General features: G+C 55.0%; 1 protein-coding gene across 2 annotated transcripts; it reads right to left on the bottom strand.

Moving 5' to 3' along the window:
• Nucleotides 1-2638: 2638 nt before the first annotated feature.
• LOC123348648 (maestro heat-like repeat family member 5) lies at nucleotides 2639-16093 on the bottom strand. Of its 2 annotated transcripts, none has more exons than XM_044986228.1 (12): nucleotides 15943-16093; nucleotides 13437-13598; nucleotides 12226-12721; nucleotides 11664-11761; nucleotides 11087-11209; nucleotides 10522-10601; nucleotides 9979-10084; nucleotides 9393-9488; nucleotides 8509-8613; nucleotides 7141-7276; nucleotides 6831-6925; nucleotides 2639-3019 (listed from the first exon to the last, which is right to left on the bottom strand). In XM_044986228.1, the coding sequence occupies exons 7-11, from the start codon at nucleotides 10078-10080 to the stop codon at nucleotides 6834-6836; spliced, it is 531 nt and encodes a 176-aa protein (XP_044842163.1). In that variant the 5' UTR covers nucleotides 10081-10084; nucleotides 10522-10601; nucleotides 11087-11209; nucleotides 11664-11761; nucleotides 12226-12721; nucleotides 13437-13598; nucleotides 15943-16093; the 3' UTR covers nucleotides 2639-3019; nucleotides 6831-6833. The 2 variants fall into 2 exon arrangements, with proteins under 2 accessions (XP_044842163.1, XP_044842162.1); XM_044986227.1 differs by lacking the exon at nucleotides 2639-3019 and adding an exon at nucleotides 6215-6305.
• Between the last annotated feature and the right edge of the window lie 986 nt (nucleotides 16094-17079).

Raw genomic sequence — 17079 nt, 5'->3', positions numbered from 1 at the left:
TCTGGGCACTTGGGGCTGTTGCAACAAAGAGGGGGCTCCTGTTACATAGCCTAGTTGTCATCATGACTTTGTTTTTTCCTTCTCAGAGGATGTGTCCGGGATCCTGGAGACTCTTTCCTGCAGGAGGTTTGAGCGGGGAGAGATCATTCAGTGTCATGACCCATGGGTCATTAATCCGGGTCTGCAGGGTTCATGGGAGCAGCCACACTCCAGCAGACCACCTGGAAGCCTACTAAAAACTGCTTACCTAGGACTTATGAAGTCCAGACCCAGTTTGAGGCTCCATCCCTGAGGCCTATTGGCAGAGTCCCAGAGAAGCTAATTGGCCCCCGGGACCTCCTTAAACCAACAGCAGGAACAAGAAGCTGTCTGAACACCTGAGCTCCCCTGTCTTCTGGACCATGTGACTCGCTGGGACTCATCTGATTTGAGGGTCTGAACACAATTTGGTCTTTTGCTTCTGCTCTTCCTGTATCCTGACCCAGCTGACTCTCGACTCCTGTCTTCTGAGGGTGGACTCTGCCTCTGACCACTAGGTCTGGCTGCCCATGACCCGGCCATGACACTGACTTTTCTACAATTCCTCCAATGCCCTTTTCTGCTCTCTAGCTCTGCTCTCCCAGCAAGACACACCAATCCCCTGGCTCCCAAAGTCCTAGTTGCTGCTATTCAAGGGCTCAGGGGTAGTGCTTGTATTGCCCCCTCCCCCACCACAGCTGCTTTTCCTATGGGAATCTCCCTAGTGCAGAGGAGAAATCCACTCTTCTCTTACAATCAGTCCTGGCAGCAATTCAGGAAGTCATAGAAGGGACGGTCTGCTAAGCTCCCTCTGCAATGCCACTGTCAGAGACCATTACTGGTGGGTGCCAAGTGAGTGTGCAGACAAGTGAGTGAGAGACTCCTAGGGGCAGGGTAGTCGTGTTTCACGGTGACCTCTGAAAGCCATGCAAAGAGTGCAGCATTGAAGAGACTCTCCTGCTGTAACAAAGGGTTTCTGTTCTCCTACATAGTCAGACAGTGAGGCCAGTTTGCAGCATGTGGAAGAGCTGTTTGGTGATGAGCTGGAGGATTCACCATATAGGTGGCAGCAGCAGCTGCAGATCTTGGAGTCCCTAGGGTAGGGTTACCATGCATCCGGATTTTCCCGGACATGTCCAGCTTTTTGGTTTTTAAATAGCCGTCTGGGAGGAATTTGTAAAAATCGAAAAAGGTCTGGGATTTCCCTCCCAATGCCAGGTCCGCCCAGACGGGGGGGGGGGGTGAGGACAAGTGGGGAAATTTGCCCCAGGCCCTGGGCCCCGCAGAGGCCCCCATGAGAGTTTTTTGGGGCCCCTGGAGCAGGGTCCTTCACTTGCTTTGGGGGCCCCAGAAAACTCTCACGGCGCCCGGGCCCCCGGGGCTTCTTCCGCTCTGGATCTTCAGCGGCAATTCAGCGGCTGGGGGTCCTTCCGCTCTGGGACCCAGCGCTGAAGTGCCCTGAAAACCCGCAGCGGGGGGTCCTTCCGCCCCAGGACCCGCCAACGAATACTCCGGGGCCCCTGAAACCTCTGGGTGGCCCCGCCCAATGCAGAGCGCGACTCAGCTGACACGGCGGTCAGGCTGGATTGAGCCGCTCACATTCGGGCCTCTAGTAGCCAGATCCCCTCCTCTGCTCTCCCTCTCCCCCTCCCCTGCAGCCAAAGTCCCCCTTTGCAGTGGGGTAGCGTGGCCTAATGGCCAGAGTCCATGTAATCCTTCACGGTTCAGGGTGAGGGGGTAGGGCCCACCCTCTCCACCGAGCCCCAACCCAGGGCCCTGGTCAGCAAGCTCTACTTGCAGCTCACTCGGCGGGGATCCGCCCGCAACACGCCGAGTGACAATACAGCTTTAACGCCGTTTATCTCTACTTTTCCCCTGGGAATGGCAGTGCTTCTGCGGCGAGGGGTCCTCCGGTCTGTTCCTCCCCTGGGTCGTCCTCCGTCAGGGTCTTTGGTGGTGCCTCGGCAGGGCTGATGCCCGGATCTTGGCTCGCAGGTCCTATCTCTGCAAGAGCTAGCAGCATGCGTCCTTCCCCTCCGGCGGTCAGCCCAGACTGAGCTGATCTGCAGGCTTTTATATCTGAGCTACAGTTGGAGTATACCCAGCAGAACTTCCGGCGCGGGGCTTCCTCTGCCAGGAAGGAAGGGTTAACCCCTGATATACCATTGCGGGGCCGCTCTGCCCCGTCACACCCCCTTCCAATTAAGACAGCCACCTGGGCCGGCTGACCCTTGGTCGTATCCTCCCCTTCCCACCCCACCCCGACTCGGGAAACGAAATCTGCATTCACATGAGCTGTTCCCGGCCGGTGTAACACTTGGAAAGAATCGGGTTGGAGGGACATGTACCACCGCATGAGCCGTTTGTTTGAGTCCTTCATACTGTTAATCCACCTGAGGGGTGTGTGGTCTGTTACCAAGGAGAAAGGGTTCCCTATTAGATAGTACCTCAGCGCTTCGTCTGCCCATTTCACTCCCAGGGCCTTCCGCTCTATGGTGGAATACTGGGTCTCTTGGGGGAACAGCTTGTGGCTCAGGTACAAAATGGGGTATTCTTCTTCCCCCACGTCTTGCGACAGTACAGCCCCCAACCCTACCCCTACCTTCTCGCAGGCCTCCGTCCACTGGACCTTCCGTGGCTTGGCGCTTCACGTCCAATCTGTCAGGGGGACAGTGAGCGTGGCAAAGTCCGGCACAAACCAGCAATACTATCCGGCCAACCCTAAGAACTGACGTACTTGCCTCTTGGTCGGGGGAATTGGATAGTTCTTCAAGGCTTCCACCTTATCTATCAAAGGGCGTATTTTCCCTTGGCCCACCGTATAGCCCAGGTAGGTCACTTCTTCCTGGCCCAGGTGACATTTGGCTGGGTTTGCGGCGACCCCTGCTTTGCCCAGCGCCCGCAGCACCTCCGCGAGATGCTGGAGGTGTTCCTTCCAGTTGGCACTATAGACGATGATGTCCGTCGGTATCTCCCGCAGCAAGCCGACCCGTGTGAAGATCTGCAAGAGTTCATTAGCGATAACTGGAGCCATGGCGGACCACCACCAGGATATACTTGTGTCCGGAGCTACTGTTCTCCAAAGGCCCCACTAAGTCCAAGACTATCCGTTCAAAGGGTGTCCCAATCACCGGCAAGGGCACAAGGGGAGCCTTTGGTAGGCTTTTTGGGCCCGTCCTCTGACATTCAGGGCAGGAGACGCAGTAGTCCCGTACCTCCCTATGGATGTCTGGCCAGAAGAACCCCTGGGCCACCCGTTGTTTTCTCCCTCCCCAGGTGCCCCGCCGGGACCGGGCTGGGGCACTCGGCCGGAGCCAGGCCAGGGCCAGGGGGAGCCGCTCAGCCGGAGCCAGACAGGTCCATGCCATGCCTCCCTGGAGCCCTCCTCGCACCCCCCAGCCCCAGCTTATCTGCCTGCTGCTTGTTTCAGGCTTCCCGTGAACATCTGATTAGCGGGAAGCAGGGGAGGGGGAAGAGAAGGAGGGCGGAGCGTTCAGGGAGGAGGGGGATGTGAGCTGGGGCCGGGGGCGGGGTGCACAGCTGCCCGAGCTTTTGTTAAATGTAAAGCTTTTTTAGAACTGGCTCCAGCTCATCACTGCCATCTGCCCAAAGAAGTAAATGGCTCTTACCTCCATGAGGGAGCAGGGTCTTCCCTCTCAGCCTCTTTGAGAACTAGCACTGCTTGGTTTCATAGGACAAGGTGACCTGTCCCCACTGCTCCCTGAGGTGGCCCAGCTTCTGACTGCCCCCATCTGGGAGGCTGTCACACACCTCAGGGCCTAGCAGACAGGTGGGGAGGAGGTTCCTATTCATGTCACCCTCTGAGAGCCCATAGAACAGCCAAAGGAAGAATAAAGGGCAAGAGTTGAAGCAGGCCCTGAGCCTGTGTCCCATTCTCACCTCCTCAAATGTGGAGCTTCCTGAGCTTCAGTTGGGCAGATCTTTGTGCCAGAGCTACAGACTGTCCTTCTGTGCCATATGGGGCAGGGAGATCTCTGCCTGGGAGCACGGGGAATGGGATGGGGGTCAGAGCAAGGAAAGAGGGGAGGGGTATGGGAGTGAGGGGAAGAGCTCATGCCCCAGATGAAGGAAGTTTGGGGTCAGAGGGAAGGACCCTGGTCCACAGAGAGGGGAGAGAGTTCTGTCAGTGACAGGGACCTCCATTTCCCCTTCCACTAGCCCCCCGTTTACAGTGAAACAGAGCAATACCTGCAGCAGGAAGCGGGAGTTGCTCAACATCGGAGGGGAACCTTTAAGGGCATCAGATGAGGCTCAGCCCTTGCAGCGCCTCAGGCACTTGGTTCAACTGCCGGATGCTGCGGAGCTGACCCATCACCTTGGCTGTGACCTCCTCCAGCTGCAGGGCAAGGAGAACATGTCAGAGACTGAGACACTGCCCAGGAATCAGGGAGGATTAAGGGCAACTGGAACCAGCACCATTTCCACCCAGCAGCTGCTCATGTCTGAGTGGTGGATTCACCCTCCTGATCCCCAGGATGGAGGCTTCTTGTCCTCTCTAGTGACCTCCAGTGCCAACCACCCTCCTTGTAAGGTTAGCTCCTGCCACCTCGCCCTCAGTGCCCCTGACAGCTGTTCCACCTCCAATCCACCTGGGGACACCGCTCAAGTTCGTAGAACCCTCTCCTCCACCCCTACCTCCATCCCCACCCAGGTAGGGCAGGAGGGATTCTGACAGCAGTGAAGTGGCATGTGGGGAGGTTGAGACCTTTCACCAAGTCACCCCAGTGAAAAATGCTGAAGCCACAGGATGACAGCCCTGGTGAACGGGGCAGGTCAGCAGCCCCTGCTGACTGAATCCTCCCATTCTCTCTAGAGCGGGTCCAGACCTGCCAGCAGCAGGACAAGCTTCCCCCATCCATGTGCCTCAGAACTGCCTGGCCGGTCGCCATCACTCATCAGTCCTTGGCCTCCCAGGCTGCCAGTGATGGGAGCAAATCTGGGTGGTGGCTCGGTTGACATGGACACTAGGCCATGGGGAAATGGGTGCAGCTTTGTGGGGCAGGAAAGGTTCACAGAGGGCACTTTGGGGACTATCCTGCCCTTCCCAGGAGTGAGAGCAGAGCATCACATCCTAAGAACACAAGTCCATGAAGTCCAGAAGTCCCCACTAAGCTCCTTGCTCCCAGGCCAGCAAATGGTGATAGGATGGGAATGAGGCCTGGGCCCCGCCCCAATCTCCTGACTCTAATGCAACTGCTTACCTTGTCCCACATCAGCTGCTGGGCTTCCCCCAGGATGGAGTATGTGAGGAGCAGCCCAGTCTGGCTAATACACAGCAGGGGGTCGTGGATCGCCAGCATTGCTGTCTGGAGGAAGTATTTTCTCTGCCCCTCAGAGAAGAATTTTCCAAAGACCTAAAACCAACAGGACACGAGGCTGTAGCAGATTGCCCAGAGCCAGCCTCCAAGCCCTGGAGATAGAATGGCCTCAGCGTCTGGTGCCCCAAAGGGAGGGTAAGAGAGCTGCTGTAGCCAAGGCAGTTCATTCCCCAGGAGGCTTTGAGGGTCCCATGGCTCAGGGAAGCCACTTTATTAAAAGGTGGCAGATGCTTAGGGACCAAAGCCTCCAGTGGCTCTTTCTGGAGGGCAATTGATCGCAAGCGCCATGATGGGCTGGAAATAGATCACTAATGTGGGTGAGCAGGGCCCACTCTGCTGTGCAGCACACAGAGATGATAGGGGACCCTGTATTGCTTTCAGCAGAGAGATCTCTTGCACCTCAGTGGCTAGAGGAGTGCGCGTCGGGGGGAGGGGATTGGAGCTGACAGACCAAAGGTCTATTCCCCTCAAATTAATGATTTCTCTAGTAGTTGGGTATGGCCTCGGCAGCTCCTTGGTTTCTGCAAAAGGGAATCCAATCTGACCAGGATAAGGAGACTCATGTCCCAGTCCCCATCACAGACATTCCTAGGAAACTTTTCTTCTGCTGAAGCAATTCAGCTTGTGGGAGGCAGGACAAGCTCACACAGTCTCTTTCACGTGGCGTCTCTAGAGCAGCATTCTGTAGATGCACTTGTAGATCCAGGAGCCATTCCAAGGCCTCCTCTGTGATGTTGTGGAAATCACCCATTTCACCTTTGACTCCAGTCTGGGGGCACTGGGTTATGGTGTGTTCCAAGGTTTGGATGTTCTCACCACAGTTGTGAGACGGGGGCGGGTCTTTGATTTTCTACTTGTGCAGCAAGTAGTCACAACTTGGGTCAGTGACAATGTGCTTCTTTGGCACAGTGGCTGAGGTCCAGATACTCTGACATTCCATGGCCGGGTCTGGAGACATGAGGAGGGCGTATGTGGTCCATATTGGCTCTGGAGCTCACTGTGCCCCCTACCCAGTTCCCAGGTTGGGGCATTCTGCTTCCTGACTGGCAATGGAATTGGGCAAACCCCACCTCCTTTCTCTGCTTCTGCAGAGTGCAGGGAAGTAAACAAGGGGCTGGTCAAGCATTAGTGACTGACGGACTCAGTGCTCTCCTCTCAGACACTTGGGGATCAGCCAGGGGGAAAAGGAGCAGAGAGACATCCAGAGCCATAATCCTCTATTAACTCACCCACCCGGGAAGTCTCCTTATGCCACATAGCAATGGCTCCATATAAGACACACAAATCACGGCAACTAGCGAGGTTCCAACATGGGACCTTTAGCACCAGCCTGCCCCACTCGGTGCTGGGTGAGGAACTCTGAGCTGGAAATAAGGAGTGGGCTCTTGTCCTGTCTCCAGGACGCATTTACTGCAGGGACCCCAGCCAGCCCCACTCCCTGAGCTGTGTCCTACCCTGCCACAGTGTCCTTACCTCCTACACCCGGGCTGTGTTTTTATAGCCCAGGAGCCTGCTGTCCCGGTGCCAGTCGTGGCACCACAGATCTTCTGCCTCGTGTATGCTCAGCCCTGGAAGAGAGAGAGAGACACTTTGATCATTCTGGTTGCAGTTTCTGTGTCCTTCCAATCCCATTGGTGGCTGCCCAGTGGGGTGGAGAACAGAGGCAGAGAGAGACTTGTTCTCCAGCTGGGGTCAGGCTGAGAGAAATTGTCTGGGGTCCCATTATCCACCTGTGGTCATTCTTAGTCCCCTGTTGGGTTCTGTGTCCCAGTGGTTTCCTTACCCCTCTGTTCGAGCAGCAGCTGGTACAGCCGATAACTCCCCTTCCTGGACTGCCGGCTGATGTCCTTGTCTGGGTCACTCACAAACAGAGCCAGCTGTGCCACATGGTGACCCATCGAAGGGAACTCTGCTGAGATCTAATTGAAGGGAGAGGAGAGGGGACTCCATCAGTGTTTTCCTGTCAGCTCCCTGTCCCCCCTGGGCCAGAAGACTCCTTCCTCTTAGGCCCTGTGCAGGAAATGCTGGGGCAGAGGAGCCTGAGATAAACTCTTCATTTGCTCTGCTCCCAAGTGAGCCAGGAGCTGCTTTGGGATGCCAAGCAGTGGCTGGAGCGTGGTCCCTGTCAAGGTTCCTTCCCCACTTTGAACTCTAGGGTACAGATGTGGGGACCTGCATGAGAACCTCTAAGCTTAATTACCAGCTTAGATCTGGTTTTTCTGCCGCCACCCAAATCATTTAAGAGTTATTTGGAAACTCTGTCTACATCCCCCCTAGAATATCTCCCTCCTAAATACTATAACCCTTCCCTGGGTAGCCTTGAGAGACTCCTCCACCAATTTCCCGGTCAACCCTGATCCAAACCCTTGGATCTTATAACTAGGAGAAATTAACCATTCCCCCTCCTTTCCCCCCACCAATTCCTGGTGAGTGCAGATCCAACTCCTCTGGATCTTAAAACAAGGAAAAATCAATCAGGTTCTTAAAAAGAAGGCTTTTAATTAAGGAAAGAAAGGTAAAAATCATCTCTGTAAAATCAGGATGGAAAATAACTTTACAGGGTAATCAGATTCAATGAGCCCAGATGAACCCCCTCTAGCCTTAGGTTCATTTACAAGTTGAGAAAACAAAGATAAACCTAACATGCCTTGCCTGGCTGTTACTTACAAGTTTGAAATATGAGAGACTGGTTCAGAAAGATTTGGAGAGCCTGGATTTATGTCTGGTCCCTCTTAGTCCCAAGAGCGAACAATCCCCAAAACAAAGAGCACACAAACAAAAGCCTTCCCCCGCACCAAGCTTTGAAAGTATCTTCTCCCCTTATTGGTCCTTTGGGTCAGGTGTCAGCCAGGTTACCTGAGCTTCTTAACCCTTTACAGGTAAAAGGATCTTGGTGTCTCTGGCCAGGAGGGGTTTCATAGTATTGTACACAGGAGGGCTGTTCCCTTCCCTTTATAGTTATGACAATCCCCATAAAGGCCCAGGGACAACACTTGACCAGGACAAGAAGAACTTGACTCAAGCCTATCTCACTCCCTGCTCTGACTCTGCCTCTCCAAGAGGAACACTCCGAACCCACAGCCCCTGCAGCAGCAGATCCTACAGCCCGTTGGAACCAGCCCGCCTAAGCCTGGTGTCAGAGGTCACTTACATCAAACTCGGGGAGGGTGACTGCATATCTGAGCAGGGCCGTGCTGCTCCTAATGGCCCTGGCTCTCTCCTGGGACACCCTGGACACGATCCAGAGGTTGACATGCTGTGGGGAAAGGAGGCAGGTCAGGATCAATGGGCAGGTGGTGCTTTGCAAATGAGCCCCACCCACCCAGCCCCAGGGGCCTGAGACATTATGCGCAGGGGGAATAGCTGAGTCATTGATCACAGAGCTTTTAGAAGGGGATTCTTTCTCCCAGGACGCAGCTTGTATCCTGCAGGTCACAACTTGTCAGGGCATCTCTAGATTGGGACAAGGTTCGGTGTTGGGGCTGGTCCCATCCGCCCAGAACTCCTGATTCCTGAAGCGTTCAACAGAAAGGAGACTGAACCCTCACACTTCCCTGCCACTAAAATCCTTGGTGGGATGTAAGGAGTCACTGAGAGCACAATCCCACCAGGAATTTCAGAGCATATCAGAGAGAAGGGCTGATTCCCTGGGGTCCTCCTGTTTCTCTAAGAAGGAGCGTGTGCCTCTTCTCTGAGAACCATCTCTGGAATCTAATGGGGGGGGGTGTTGGGGGGCAGAAGGGGGGGCAGGGGAATGGTGGGTTTTCAGACTCTCACTCCCCAAGACAACCAGGGGCCCTGTGGTTAGTGCTCAACAGAACCAGGCAGAGCTCTGGCTTGAAGTCCCAGCTCCTGCCTCTATCCCTCAAGAAAGCAAAACCTAACACTGCATGGCACTGACCTCCCCAGTCAAGGATGCCCCACTGGGGACCCAGCTAGGAGGACAGAATAGAAAATGGATCTGCCAGTCTCTCCTTACCAGTCCCCCAAAGAGTTACGGTAAAATTGGTCCCCAGCCCTCTTTATTGGGCTCACCTCCAAGATGTAGTGGAGCCTGTCTGCGTCTGGGGACTCTGCCAGCAGGTTCCCCAGCATGGCATCCAGGAGCTCTGGCATGACTTTGTGCAGAGCCTGTAAAGCATGGGTCAGAGTTAGGAAAACTGGGCCTACACCTGCCACAGTATGGGAAGAGGGGTCTCTGGGAAGCACTGGTGAGACTCCCAAACACATCTCCTGGCCTCTCTCATTCACATCCCACTGCAGGCAATTAGCAAGGATTGATGACACCTGGATCTTTGATCCATGAGCTTAGCAGGTCTCTGCAGAGGGTCTTGTAGGCAGAAGAGTAGGAAACAGCCAAGTTGCTATGGATGGAAGCTGGGCTGCTGGGAAAACACGGCATATGGAAGAAAGAAAGAAAGAAAGAAAGAAAGAAAGAAAGAAAGAAAGAAAGAAAGAAAGAAGGGGGTAATCTTCTTCAGGGAAGGGGGGTAATCCTCTGGAGGGAAGGATCCAACCCCGCAGCTTGTTCCATCTTTGCCTACCGCACCCCTAAATCTGGAGCTCCAGCGAATCAAGGGAGCAGGGACAAGGACCACTCTGGAAGAGGCGGAGGATGTACCTGGATGTCGATGGCGTCCATCTCCGTGCCCAGGGTGAAGACCGAGCCAAGGGCAGCTTGCAAAGGGCGGGACTCTAGATCAGGCTCAAGGGCTGGTTTCATGGTGCTGGCAAGAGAGAGGAGCTGGTATTAGACTGTGCAGTGCGGGGGTGGGACTGTCGCCAACACGGACATGAAACCACAGGGCTATAAGCACAGGCTGGCGAGAATGGAAACTGAGGCACTGAGCTAGGGAATGACATGGCCAAGGCATCACAGACAGACAGTGGCAGGACAGGAATAGCGCCTGTTCCCTGGAGCCTGCTGCCCCTCCTGTATCTGAGCCCGGGAGTGAGCCCCTCCCCAAGGCCCCTGGAATGTTAGTGGAGTGAAAAGAAGAGCCCAGGCAGGAGAGACTGAACCTTCCCACCCCACTATCTCTGCCAGAGAAGCCACTCCTGGGAGGTGACCGACCTGGGAGTGGGAGGGACAGTGACTCCCAGCCTTGGGCCTGAGCAGCACTGGGGTTAGGGGAGCCAGCGGGGGAGGGGGCTGTCTCGGTACCTGAGGTTGCCCACAGCAGCCAGGCAGTTGGCGAGGATGGCGCTGGGTGGAGAGTCTTTAGGAAGCTCCTCAATGAGCTCCTGTGAGACGAGAAGGAGACAAAGGAGCATGAGAGATTCGGGCCCTACTGACACCTCCCAATGAGGAGATAACACAGCCAATGCCCCACATGGCCAGCAGGATCCCCCACTACCTCCTGCTCCTCCCATTTCTTCCTACCCATCAAACGTGTCCCCCTTCCAGGATTCCTGCCCAGCTCAGTCCCAATCCCCTTCTTTCCTCCTCCCTGTCAAAACTGCCCCCATTCAGCACCATCCCGGCTACTGAGCTGGGACCATGTGATTCCTTGTCCCTCAGTCACAGCTGCCCTCCAGCCCCACAATTCCCCCACTGCCCAGTCTCACAATTTCTCCCTTCTCTTCTCCCCAGCCTTCAGCCCCAGCAATGCCTGCTCTCTGCTGCCCGATCCAACACCACCCAGCCCCCACCCATTAGCCTGGCGATACCCCGGCCAATCCCATGTCTCTCTCCTCCCTCCAGCTGCCAGATGCCGTGTCTCACTCACCACAATCCTCTCCACCACAGCCGCCTTTCAGCAGTGCGGCTCCAGCGTGTCCTGCCCTCTGTCCTGTGCAGCAAGAGACGTGGGGTAGATGGTCTGCAGGAACCTGAGCTGCTGCCCCTCATCCTGTACCCACCAGGAGTGGGGGATAGTGAGAGAGAACCTGTTAGCTAGGGACCTTCCTGCCCCACCCACACCAGCTCCAGGTCTCAGGCCTCAATGGGGGATTGTGGGGACCTGCCTATTGTCCAAATCCCCCACGACACCTACACAAGCAGGATTGGGAACTGGGACAATGCCTGTGGGGGAGGAGACCTCGGCTGTTGTGGGACAAACACCCACATCTTGCATCCGACGAAGTGGGTATTCACCCACGAAAGCTCATGCTCCAAAACGTCTGTTAGTCTATAAGTTGACACAAGACTCTTTGCTACCCCCATCTTGGGGGTCCCACATCAGGGATGTAAAAGGGCCCCATTAGAGGTGGTGGATCATCAGGACAAGACCCTCGGCAGGGGGTGGGGATGCTGGGAAGGGACAGGACAACCCTGGTTCCAGCCCAGGTGGGGAACATTTGTACCTTTTCTCTGTGATGTAGCTGCTCTCTGATGACCTTGAGAGCAGCTTCATCTGTGGACATGTCCAGCCATTCCTCCTCCTCTGAATCCCTGGGGGTCCCTGCACCAGGGAGAAAAGGGAACAGGGTGATGTCTGCTGCCACTTGGGGAAGCACAGGGGCGTGGTGGGGAGAGCAGGATTAAAGACCCTTCTTCCCATTAAGGCACCCAGGGCATATTGGGCCCCACACCTCCCTCTCAGGGGTGCCTTCAGCCCCCAACAGCTTCAGAAGCCCATAGCAGAGAGCCCCCCACCCTGTCCAGGACTCCGTGGGAGGTGCCGACTCCCCCAGCCCCAGAGCATCAAGGGGCAAAATGGCAGCAGCTCTTGATGCCCCCACCCCCAATTCCCCTTGCTGCAGGGGCAGCTGTGTGACTGCTGCTGGTGTCAGTGGGGTTCACGTGGCTCAGGCCAGACAACTAGGCTGGGGACCCCCCTAGCCATATCACTTGGAGAGTGTCTGAGCCCAGAGTGTTCACATCCCCGTCCTCACCCCGCCCCCTGAGCCCAGCCTGGCTCCTCACCTGGAACAAAGCAGCAGCGTCCATCGGTGTCACTGCTGCTGGAGTCCCAGGCACTGCTGCTGTCCTGTGCTGAGCTGCTGGTGCTGGGACTGGGATCTTCTACCTCCTGGCTTGAGGAGGCTGGAAGATCCTCAGTGACCGGGCAGGGTGATGCCCCCTGCTGGGAATGAGGGCTGGGCTCCTGGGGCTGCTGCTGCCCACATAACAAGCCCCAGAGCCTCCCTGCCCTGCGCTCCTCCTGTCTGCGAAACCGCATCTTGAGCCAGCTCCATCTGGGCTTGGTTGGGGCCTCTCCCAGCTCGGCGCCTGTGCCGGGAGCTGGTTTTGTTCTCCAGAAGGCTGGACACTTCCTCCTTCTGGCCTGGATGGGAGCTGCTTCCCCGCCAGCAGGGATGGAGAGGTGGCTCGGCCCCTTGGGAAGATGGCCGCTGCTCTCCGCAGACTCTGGAGCCACCTGCAGAGCCTTCTCCTGAACATCCTCAGGAGCCTGGCCATCCTGGAATTGAGCGGGGAGCAGGTGTGAGTCTGGGGTCAAGGCAGCCTTTCAGTCATGGGCCTTTTCAGTCCCTTCTCAGCCCTGCTCCAACCAGAGCAGACCCTTCTCCCCCCATAGGAGTGCAGGGAGTGCAAGCTACACACACTGGCAGGAATTCATTGCATGATCTACTCCCCCTCAACGTTCCCCCTCGTCATCCCTGCTGCTGCAGCAATATCCAGGAAGTCTCATCCTTTTAGAGCAATGGGGTCAGTTCCAAAGACCATCCGTTACTCTGGACAAGCAGCCCCCTCCTGTCATCCCAGGCCACTGTCCCCCGCCAAGGTTAGAGAAGGAACAGAACCCAGGAGTCCGGACTTCTCCTGGGAAACCATTCCCCACATCAAAGTCACAAAGATCCTAGGCACAGGAAGCCCAGGGCCCTCCTCATTCCCCATTGATTTCCATGCTCAGCAGCTCACAGGGTCTGGCCCAGCTCAGAGACTCCCAGCCTGGGGAACAGTGTCCCACAAGGGAAGGGCTGGGAGCCCCATTGCTGGGACCTTTGCAAACACACTGGAGACGGCTCTGGAGAAGCCCCTGCCCAGACTGAAAGTAAAAAGCTCTTGGGGGCTGTTTGCAAATGAAATCCCCCTTTGGAGATGTTCTCTCCCCCTCTTTCTGCCTCTCTCCAGACAGACAGGGGAAGCCACCGAGGAACCCTAATGCCACTCACTTGCTCTAGGTGATGGTATGATGGATGTCGGATGTTCAGGGTCAGCAGATGTCCCTCGCCCTCCTCCTCTCCAAGCCCAAGGCAGGCTGGAGAGGGTGGTGACCTGAGGAGTTACCCTGCCCAGCCAGCAGGCAGGGTGATGATTCTAGGGCAATCGACTGGCTGTGAAAACAAGAGTCTGTCTTATTGCCAGGGGATGGAGAAAGTCAGCCAGCAGCAGTGGGGTGCAGAACATTGCCCTAGTGTGGAGGTGAGAGCAGCTCCAGGATCCTGACATCCCAGCACTTTACACACCTTCCTGGAGCCTCCCATCCCCCCTGCGCTGTAGCGATGGGAACCCCAACCCTACTGATGGCAAAAGGGCCTCAGCTACCGGCTCAGGGTCGTACCGAGTGTCAGAGCTGTGCTGCACACTCCTTCCCACAGCTGGCAATTGCAACCAGGCCCTAATGTCCAGTCCCCCTGCCTTTGAGAGGGAGTGTCACTCCTGGTTCCATTGCTGCCTATTGATCTGTGGGACTGGGCAAGTTGCTCCCCCGCTCTATGGCTCTCTGGGACTCCCATCCCTGAATGGGCTTTAAAAAAGACAATGGTTAAAGTTTGGCCCTAACTATTTCTTGTTTCTCTACACTAGCCATTTTAGCAAAGTTTAAATTCTTGACGTTCAACACCTGGAAACATCCCTTTCTCCTTCGCAGACAGTTTGAGCATCTCTTCTCACCCAGGCTCACTGCTGCCAGGAGTTAGAGAATCGACCCTATTCCCATTGCACCTACCCAAGGAGTCACACAGCAAAGCGGTGATAGAGCCAGAAAGAGAAGCCAACAGTCCTGACTCCTGTTCTAACTAACAGACAACAACCCCCACAGAGGCAGGGATAGAGCACAGGAAATAAGGGGTGAACATTTTCATGGAAACCATTTTCTCTCAGAAAATCCATTGAGACTAAACCACTTTGTTTCTTGAAATCATAACACATACAATGAAAATTCTTTGCAAACAAATATTTGTTTGCAAATGACGAGCATCTCCTGTTTGTCACAGTGCATTAAGCTGTCTCATCGTACACAAAGAGGAGACACTCTGATTTAGAAAATTAGATAAGATGCTTCAGTCTGAGCTAAGTAGTTGCTGCTCTTAACAATTTCAAAACAATAAAATACTAATAAAATATAATATTACAGTCAAACCTCGCAATAACGCGCCCCGCCATAACACGAAATTGCATATAACACGATCACAGGTTGGCTCTCCTTTACGGTATAATACAGTATGGTACTGTACCAATGGTCCCCAACACTATGGCAGCAGAGAGAAGCTGCAGCCCCGCACCTGCCAGGGACAGAGAACTCCGAGTCTGCGGGCGCCGGTGCTCTCTGTCTCCGGCAGCTGCCGGGCTGCGGCTTCTCTCCAGCTTCAAGAGGAGCCGCAGCTCCCCGCCTGCCAGGGACAGAGAGCACCAACATCCACAGCCATGGAGTTCTTTGTCCCGGGTAGGCAGGGAGCCGCAGCTCCTCTCCCCTGCTGGGCACTAGGGGCACAAGGCGGTGCACATCAATGCACCGCATTGGGGACCACTGACAAACCTTGCTATACCGCGACCCCACATTTAGCGCGATGGAAGTTTTTGGACCCCAAACATCGCGTTATAGCGGGGTTTCACTGTATGTCATAATCTGATATCACTCAATCTGATAGGACACCTCCTATTCTGCTCTGCTACTAGTGACACTCTTCAGTGGATCCCCATCACCCACCCGAGGTAGGTGGGAGAGGACTGTTATTCGTACTTGACGGAAGGAGAAACTAAGGCTGAGAAAGGAGCAGTGACTTGTCTTAGCTGATGCAGCCAGTCAGTAGCAGAGTTGCCCTCAAATTAGCTACAGACCAACAATTATTCATAGGAATTATTCAGCAAGTATCTTAGAAGAATTGGAATGTTAGAGAGGATCATGAATTGCTCCGAGACAATTAATGGAGAGCAGCATCAACACTGGTCAAACATATAACTGGTTGTGACTTATTTGCTTGGTCATAAAAGAGAACAACAAAGACCAGAGTTTAGTCCCTGTCAATAGCCCCCTCCTCAGCCAATCAAGGTTGAGACTTTGAGGGGTGGGAGGCTAAGGGTTCTCATCAAATAGCCCAAAGAATGGGGCAGGTCACCACCGAGGGAATCACTCTCGGAGCACTATTCCAGTCTCACCTCTCTGTGAGGGCCTCCCACAACCCCCTGCCCCCCCGGCCCCCGCTGCACACACAGAGCTCCTGGTGGTGGGAGGAGAGCAGAGGAAAAGGACAAAGGAAGCAAGAAGAGAAAGGTTGTGGGGACAGAGGCAAAGGGAAAACAAAAAGGAGAAACTCCAATGTCCCCAATGATTCTAAGGGACAAGTCCTACGTTGGGAATACAATGCTGCCACCTCAATCTAGTGTTTTCCATTCCTAGAATTCAGCTGACAGCTGATGGATCAGACTAAACAGGTTCCAAACCTCTCGGAGACTTACCTTCTATACAGGGGCATCTGTTTTCTAGCAAAATCAATAAACGAAAAGGAGACAACTCTGAAGAGGGTCCTCCTTGCGCTCACGTAGGTGACAGTGAATTCTCTCGGTCCTCAAGGAGAGACCTTGAGAAGGAGACGTGCTGAAGCAAAGCCACAGGGATCTCCGAGGTTGCCCCTGTCCTGCAGTCCTGTCCTGCCTGGCTGATGTCAAGATCTCTCTGTGAGATCATTGCCTCCCCACCACCTTTGTCCAATAGGCTGAGGTCCTGCCAAAGGCCCTTGTGATGTCACTGCCACACCCACCCCTCCCCTGCAGTGCTGATGTCCTGCCCCTGTCCAGCCTCATTGGATGTTTGAGCTGCTTCCCCTGGATCACCCCACTCAGGCCTGGTCTACACTAGGACTTTAATTCGAATTTAGCAGCGTTAATTCGAATTAGCCGTCCACCCGTCCACACCAGGAAGCCATTTAATTCGACATAGAGGGCTCTTTAGTTCGAATTCTGTACTCCTCCCCGACGAGGGGAGTAGCGCTAAATTCGACATGGCTATGTCGAATTAGGCTAGGTGTGGATGCAAATCGAACTTAGTAGCTCCGGGAGCTATCCCACAGTGCACCACTCTGTTGACGCTCTGGACAGCAGTCCGAGCTTGGATGTTCTGACCAGCCACACAGGAAATGCCCAGGGAAAATTTGACACGCTCCGGCGCCTTGTGGATGTTCTGCAGGACCGCAGCCAGGAGGACAGAGCCCCCCAGCAGTGTATCTGCAACCGCCCTCCCCCGCCACAAAGTCCCATACCTCCCGTCACCCAAAGTAACCAGAAGGAGTGGCACCAGGGGCCGTGAAAACTGTCACTGCACTCCAGCAGAGTGCTCAAGTACCCAAAAGCTCTCATACCCTAATTATTGAGAATTCCTTCCCTTCCTGACTCACCCTAGCCCCAATCCCAGTTTCATCCCCTGACTGTCTGGTTAATTATTAAAAATACTTTGCTGTTAATTACTGTTTCCGTCATGCTTTTTTACACAACGCTGCATTTGAAAGGGTGGGTGGTTGGGTGGTTGGGTGGGGAAGGGGGTAGGGTATTGCATAGGACAGTCACCTTTAGCAGGGTACAGAGATGGGGGCAGGATCA

This window comes from Mauremys mutica, chromosome 13 (assembly GCF_020497125.1).
Source record: "Mauremys mutica isolate MM-2020 ecotype Southern chromosome 13, ASM2049712v1, whole genome shotgun sequence".
Lineage (NCBI taxonomy): Eukaryota > Metazoa > Chordata > Testudines > Geoemydidae > Mauremys > Mauremys mutica.
This window is presented reverse-complemented; position numbering and strand designations above follow the sequence as displayed.

What these genes read in the sequence shown, in the direction of transcription:
- LOC123348648 (XM_044986228.1), bottom strand. Translation starts at nt 10,080, where the DNA reads ATGAAACCAGCCCTTGAGCCTGATCTAGAGTCCCGCCCTTTGCAAGCT. An exon ending in TGGACGCCATCGACATCCAG is followed by an intron (nt 9,489 to 9,978) that starts GTACATCCTCCG and finishes CATGCTTTACAG; the next exon opens with GCTCTGCACAAAGTCATGCC. An exon ending in GCTGCTGCTCGAACAGAGGG is followed by an intron (nt 6,926 to 7,140) that starts GTAAGGAAACCA and finishes TCTCTCTTCCAG; the next exon opens with GGCTGAGCATACACGAGGCA.